Here is a 7,432-nt window from a genome sequence, read left to right as displayed (position 1 = left end):
GTTCGGGTGTTTGTCTAGGTGGTGATTTGTGCTGCAGCAACAAGGAATTCATCAATGTAGCGCGATCTTTCTTTTCTTTTTCTTCTTCTTCTTCTTATTGTCTTTTGGTTGTGTGAGCACCAGGACTTGAACCCTGGTGGGCTGAGGATACCATTGTCCCTCTAACCATCCAACCACAGGTTGGTTCGGACGACATTGCATTAATATTGTTGCAGAGGCTGGATATAATTGGTATCTCTGCGATATTAATATATTCTCTTTATCAAAAAATTGCCAATAGACACTCCGGAATAAGACAATTGCTCCAATAGACACCACGGAATAATAATACTTCTCAACGCACGTGCTTTATTTTTCAAGCAAGAAAAATGCTAGTCATGATTACAAAAGGGAATCAGACTATACATTAGAAGGTTATATAGGATACCCATAATAGTATAACTACTGATAGAAGTCATAGGTAGTTACACAAACATAATCAAATTAAATGAACTAAGTCATAGGTAGTTACACAAACATAATCAAATTAAATGCAAAAGGGCCCGTGCGTTTGGACGGGAGGAAAAAATATAATAATCTTGAATGGGTATGACCACATTTTGTTCACATCTCATCGCGTGATTTTGAAAAATTGTTCACAAATGTAAGAAAATGTTTCCTTTTCAATTTTATACACAAATTGGAGCAATGTTCACATTTTCGAAAAAAATATGGTGGTGGTTAAAAAACTTGGTAATTCGAAGAATTATTGTCTTTCAGTTGTGTGCAGCCATAATGTCTTTACGACATTGCATTGTTGCATAGGCCGGGTGTAATTTGTATCTTCGCGATATTAATATATTCCGTTTGTCGAAAAATTGCCAGTAGACACCACGGAATAATACTTCTCAACGCATGTGCTTTATTTTCCAAGCAAGAAAATGCTAGTCATGATTACAAAAGGGAATCTGACTATACATTAGAAGGATATATAGGATACCAATAATAGTATAACTACCGATAGAAGCCATAGGTAGTTACACAAACATAATCAAATTAAATGAACAAGCTACTATTTACTGAAAGGCCGGCCTACAAGCATTACTACCGCCTTATAAGTGGGAAGCAACATATTTGTTTGTCCTTCGAGGCTCCTCTGCTCATTCCGTGTGGGTCACTGGCATCATCATTCAGTCTATGATCGCTGTTCGGCGGATTTTGGTGGGTCTCTCGTGCCCCCTGCATTAAGACCCTTGTCAGAAACACAGATCACAACTTTGATAACAGGACAGGCTAGAAAATTTTACATCATACTGTTGACTAGTAATGGAAGACAATGTTTCTTTAGCAATTTCATGTTAGCATCAATTACTAACGTTGTTGCGGTATCACCATTGCGGCTCCATTCCGTCAACAGTCTTGCTAGTTTTGTTGGGACAAACGGTGATTCTGGTTTGTTTGCACAAACACCGTTGTTTTTCTCATCTAGCCATTGTTTATAAAGGCTCTCACCCATGGCGCTGAACCAACCAGTACTTAGGTAGTTTCAACTTCCACTAGACATAAATCATTATTTACTGATCTCATATTCTGGATCTCGTTTGTTTACGGCCCAGAGACTTGAACTCTGTGAAGCTACTGACTGTCATAAATACTACTATGTCACAATTTCAAAATGATCCAGAAATGTTTCAGGCATACCAATGTACTGTCCATGGACCATGTTCACCCATAGTTACCAGCAAGAACCAGGGTAAAAGAACATGGCCATTAGCCATGAGTATGGATCAAAAGGGAGTTGTGTTAGTCAGCCAGTAGTAACATGGACCTGAAATCATGTCTGACGTCCACAAGAACGCCACTCCCTTTGGACGCATTTTTAGCCACCCATGACCCCCCTGCCAAAGTTCCTCAACTTGGCTTCCTAGCAACTATTCTCCAAACTTAACTACTATTACCTCCGTACCAAAATATAATACCTTATTTGTATGCTAATAGTACTAACCAGTTAGTTCCCACAGACTACCATTACAAAAGACAAAGAAATATTTATTTTAAAGCAACAACATTTATAAAATAGCACTCCTTCCGTCCCATAATATAAGATCGTTTTTGACACTAGTGTAGTGTCAAAAACGCTCTTATGGGACGCACTAGTGTAAAAACGCCCTTATATTATGGGACGGAGGGAGTAGCAGGTATCTAATAAAAAGACATGCCAAATACTAGTGTTTTTTTAGCTCTCTTTCCTTTGGACATGTGGACAGATTCTTATCCACCAACCACAAAGTTAATCAACCTGGTACGTACTTTTTGAAAAATCAAATCAAATAAATTAACATTTGTAATTTTTTTCTTTGGATTTGGAGAAATTATTAACCAGACTTGACGAAGTTCCTCAACCTGAATTCCTAGCAACTATGTTCCGAACTGAGCTGCTAACCAGTTGCTTGCCACACTACTTAAAAACAACAGTATTTTAAAAAGGTTTATTTTAAATAAGAAATCAAACAACATTTTATAAAGGGATCCCTTTTATAAAATAACATCACATAACCAATGGTATCTAGAATGAGACTAACAAGACATGAGTCAAATAAATGCTTGTTGAATCAGACACAATTTATACCTGCCTTGAATCCTTTGATTCTTTACTTCTCCAGTAAAAATTTGGCAGTGACCTGGCCTTGAAACGGACGCTCTGATGTATTTCTTTCAATTCAGGTCCATCGTTGGCTTTTCCCTGCAGAACAGTAGCTTATAAGGTTTAATATAATGTACTGTAATCCTTTTCTTTTTGGTCTTCTTTTGGAAACAAATACTGATTGGAGAGTGATAAAATAACTATTACTAGTTATGTGAGTAAAGTTCTTACAAGATAATAATTACCGGCCTTTAGAATTTATCATAGACATTATCTTATTGTGATGCTCCTTGAAAGAAATTTAATTTAAATGAGGATAACTCGAAACAACATGTGCCACTGTCTCATTCAGGCTTTTATTGCTTACCATATTTTCTTTAGCTATATTGGTTTCCGGATGCGTCGGTGGCGAAGTTGAACCAAACAACATTTCTTTGACCCTCGTCACACTGACATATGGAGACCTGGACGATGCAAGAGGACTGTCAGATGATGGGTTTCATGTTTAATGGCATTTACCATACACTTCAGAAAGAATAAGGGCAAACCATTAGAACATCAGAGCAAAAAGCCATATGCTTTAAATTTCCATTTCTGGAATATTCAATTCCATCTTAGAAAGGTTAAATGCTTTCCTATAATCTGAAATCAATCAATTGGTACACTGACTTTTTGGATTCTGAGTGATACCTTTGTTCAGGCTGTTGAGTTGCCGTGGAAGCTGCTTCTGGAATACCTTTGCAGAACCCCTGAAACAGAGCAAACCAACTTATTCATGAGACTCGGAACTGTTAAACTCCATATCGTTAAATTGACACCATGCATCAGCAAATTACAAACCTTGCTTGTCCGCCTCTGTTTGTTCACCTTAGGATGAACATCTTTCACCGGCCTGCTTGCAGACTCCAGCTGACTAATCCTCGAAGCAATTGTGGAACCAAGATTTCTTGATCTCGAGGCAGTATCGCCTATTTCACATCTCCTGAAGTTCATGGTACCCAATATCGACCCTTTCTGAGCAACTGAAGTCTCTTCTTGCTTGTTACTGTCAGTACTAGGAAATGGTGAGCTGTTCTCCTTCGCTGGACGCAGGGTCGACCGCCTTTTGGCTGACGAAGACGGCGCTTTCTTTCCTGATGGGGGAGAACTGAATTCCGCAGGCTTCTGAAATAGCGACGACATCGGGTGCCTCTTCTTCTCGACAGTATCTGCTACACCTTGATTGACAATCGAACTCTCCTGCAAACAATTCACATGGTTTGAAATACTCACTAGTCAGTACTAGCATTGGACTGCACATTATGAACAAAATTCTCGTTTGAGAGGTCACCTGTAACGGCTGCTTCTCAACGGCATCAACAGCAGCCACGACACATCCAGCATCCAACTGCAGCCCTTTTCTCGCTTCAGCAACCTGCACATCACGCAGCTCGTGTGACCGCTCAGCCGTGCTATCCAGGCGGCACGATGAGACAACGCCGTCTGCAACAGCCTTCAGCTCCTGATGCGCTTCCCCCGGCACGGCAGCATCGACAACGGCGCCGCAATCCTCCGGAGCACCCGAATCTACGCCGCCGGTCTCCTCTCCCGCGGGCTCATCCGTCATGCACGAGGAGTCCGCCGACCAGGCTTCGCCGCCGTCCGCATCAGCATCGCGCCCCTCGTCGACATCGGCGCTCTTCCGCTTCCTGGCGTAGTGCTCCTCGAAGAATGCCTTCTTCTGCGCGACGGATCCGGGGCGCGACTGCCCCGCGGCCTCCTCGAGGTACCGGTTGTGCTCGAACGCCGACCACCGGCCCCACTCGAGCGGCTCGGAGAGGAACCGGCCGAAGGAGACCGACTCCCCCAGCGCCGACATCATCTCCGCCTTCCAGTCCTGAGACCAATCAAGCCAAAAAAAAAAAGCACGAAATCAGACACCCGGAAACGGCCCAGATGCGACGCGGCCGAAGGGAAGGAATGCGCTGCCGCTGCTGCTTACCCGGTCGTCGCCGCGGAGGGCGCCCCGCTCCGGCGACGCGGTCCGCTCCGGCGGCGGCGGGGAGGGGGGCTGGCCCGGCGCGGCGCCCATGGGGTCGGATCTGGGCGGCAGGGTCGGCGGGGCTGCGCTGGACTGGGGCTGACAGGAGTGTGATTGCCGCTGCCGCTTCTGGTGGTGGTGCGCGGATGTTGGCCGGCCCAGATTTGAATCGGGTGGGGCGGCGGCGGTGGTGGTGGGGCAGCCGAAGTGTACGTTGGGGGGAGCTGGAGCTGGGGCAGAGTGCCTGCGGAAATGACCGTTGCGCCGAGCTTGGCGTTAGTATCAAAGAGATGTGGATCAACGTGCCGTATCTGTGGTTCTTTAGTAGGAACGGATCACTGATTTCTTTTGGAAAACCATCATGGGGACTTCTCCAATTTGATAGAAGTCACATTATTGTTTGCTTTTCTTTTGCGGCAAACATTATTCTTTGCTAATTGAGCTAATACTGTTACAATTAATCTTGTCTGTCGGATCATGTCATTGAGCGACTTAGATTACTCGAATGGTGAGCGCTCATGATATTTAACTCGTAATTAATAACATGCATAGTATGCATTTAATTAATACAAAATTATGTCCTAGCTAACATTAGCTCCGTCCTAAAAAGATTGTTTTAGATTTGTCTAGATATGAATGCATTTATATAATGCTAAAAGGTGTCTAGATACATCAAGACAATCTTTTTGGGATGCAGGGGTACTATTATTGTGTAATTAATACCTTGCCTAATATCAGCGTGCATTGCATGAGTGGTTACTAGCAACAAATTCCTTGGATTTACAAGCGAAGATACGCGCAATTTGATTGGCTTCCCTAGGACAAAATGTTCGAGCTTGGTGCTAGCAAAATGACAACATAGAAAGGAACATTCTTCATAAACTATAAATCATCGGCGGCGGAGTTAGATGGCAATCACTAAGGAGCAAGGGGCAAAACATGAATCACTGAGGGGCTAAAGGACTGTTTTCGTCTTAATCTAATTACTTCTAATAAAAGACAAGTCTTCCCAAAACTGGAGGACGGCGACCCCTGTTGACATGGTTGTAGCTCTGCGGTATTCATTTTGTCAACAACATTGATGCAATCTGAGTTAACCAATTTTTTTTTGTTGTGCCCCACCTGCTCTACATGGATAAGGCTGCTCCACAAGGCAATTGCCTCAACCATAGCTCTGGAATCGACATGAGATGCCACAATTGCTACTAGATATAAAGTTACCATGATCACCGCAAACACATATTTCGTCGAGGATGCCGGAAGTTGTGTCAGTCTTATGTTTCGCAAAGTGCACTGACGACTTTCTCCCGGATGCCTATGTGAATATCCATGACTTTATTCTTTGCTCTGGTGTAATTAAGACTGAGTTCATGGACTGCCTGTGTCGACTTCGCCAGAGCTTGAACCACTTCACCTCGGTCTTCATGTTGTTACTCCCACCACCTGTACTAGGAAGTCGCTTTGAGCAGCTCCTCCCATTCACTCTACGGAGGAATCGAGGCCGAGGCCAGCCTCATATGCAAGAGCAATTGAAGTAGAGGACAATTTTCTCGATGGACCAGAATAGCTTCAGAAATTGTCGCTCCCAAGCCTAGGTGCCCCCAGATTTCTCTAATTGGGTCACAAGTGCAGAGTGTGATCGATGCTTTCACATTGAACAGATCAAATCAGACATTGGCCACTTGTAATAATGCGCCTATTCGCTAAGACTCCCTTCCATGGGAGAGCTCCCTTCATCACTCTCCAAAGCATTTTTCTTATATTAGAAGCACATGAAGCGATCAAATTTTCTTTGACAAAATTTCTCTAGAAGAGCAAACAAAATCAGAAGTTCTTTCATGTTTACCCATGCTGACAATTTCATTCGTAATGCTAGGTTGATTTAACAAAGGAGGGGCCGGATTTTGTATGGCCACAAAATATAAAATCCTCTATCATTCCTACTGCCAATGCTATGTTGATGATATGTAGGGCATCAGCTGGCCATAAGATGTCAGACACAAGTTGTTTATCACAAATGTTGGTCTCTTCATTGATCAACTCACTCACCTTGGTTATTACAATTAGTCATCAACATGTGTGTCAACACGGGCTAGAAATTAAAAAGAAACATAGTATTTGTACTACATATGATGTTATAGGAATGGATAATAGAAAATAATGATCATCATAATTGAGTGGTTTTTTCATAGCTACGATCGAGGTGTCGCGGAAATGATTCCGACAATAGAGAGTGGGGTAAGGATGAAGATGGATCTAGCTAGGCACAAGTGTGACACAAGAAGATTTACGAGTTTGGGCCTTCTCGGAAGAGGTAACTGATACGTCTCCGTCGTATCTACAATTTTTGATTGTTCCATGCCAATATTCTATAACTTTCATATACTTTTGACAACTTTTTATACTAATTTTGGGACTAACATATTGATCCAGTGCCCAATGCCAGTTCCTGTTTGTTGCATATTTTTTGTTTCGCAGAAAATCCATATCAAACGGAGTCCAAATGGAATAAAAATGGACGGAGAATATTTTTGGAATATTTGTAAAATATGGGAAAAGAATCAATGCAAGACGGTGCCCGAGGGGGCCACAAGGCAGGGGGCGCGCTTGCCCCCTGGGCGCGTCCCTGACCCTCGTGGGCCCCTGTAAGGCGGCTGCTGCTCTTCTTTGGCCGCAAGAAAGTTAATTTTCAGAGAAAAATTTGGGCGAAGGTTTCAATCCAATCGGAGTTACGGATCTCCGGATATATAAGAAACGGTGAAAGGGCAGAATCCCACAACGCAGAAACA

General features: G+C 43.1%; 1 protein-coding gene across 2 annotated transcripts; it reads right to left on the bottom strand.

Annotated features, from left to right (window-relative positions):
* Positions 1 to 878: 878 nt before the first annotated feature.
* On the bottom strand, positions 879 to 4,913 carry LOC125535499 (protein WVD2-like 7). Of its 2 annotated transcripts, none has more exons than XM_048698558.1 (7): positions 4,605 to 4,913; positions 3,954 to 4,499; positions 3,464 to 3,862; positions 3,314 to 3,372; positions 2,991 to 3,087; positions 2,609 to 2,722; positions 879 to 1,218 (listed from the first exon to the last, which is right to left on the bottom strand). In XM_048698558.1, the coding sequence occupies exons 1-7, from the start codon at positions 4,692 to 4,694 to the stop codon at positions 1,084 to 1,086; spliced, it is 1,440 nt and encodes a 479-aa protein (XP_048554515.1). In that variant the 5' UTR covers positions 4,695 to 4,913; the 3' UTR covers positions 879 to 1,083. The 2 variants fall into 2 exon arrangements, with proteins under 2 accessions (XP_048554515.1, XP_048554516.1); XM_048698559.1 differs by having other exon boundaries at positions 2,613 to 2,722; positions 4,605 to 4,895.
* Positions 4,914 to 7,432: the final 2,519 nt, after the last annotated feature.

The sequence above is a fragment of the Triticum urartu genome, chromosome 2 (assembly GCF_003073215.2).
Source record: "Triticum urartu cultivar G1812 chromosome 2, Tu2.1, whole genome shotgun sequence".
NCBI lineage: Eukaryota > Viridiplantae > Streptophyta > Magnoliopsida > Poales > Poaceae > Triticum > Triticum urartu.
This window is presented reverse-complemented; position numbering and strand designations above follow the sequence as displayed.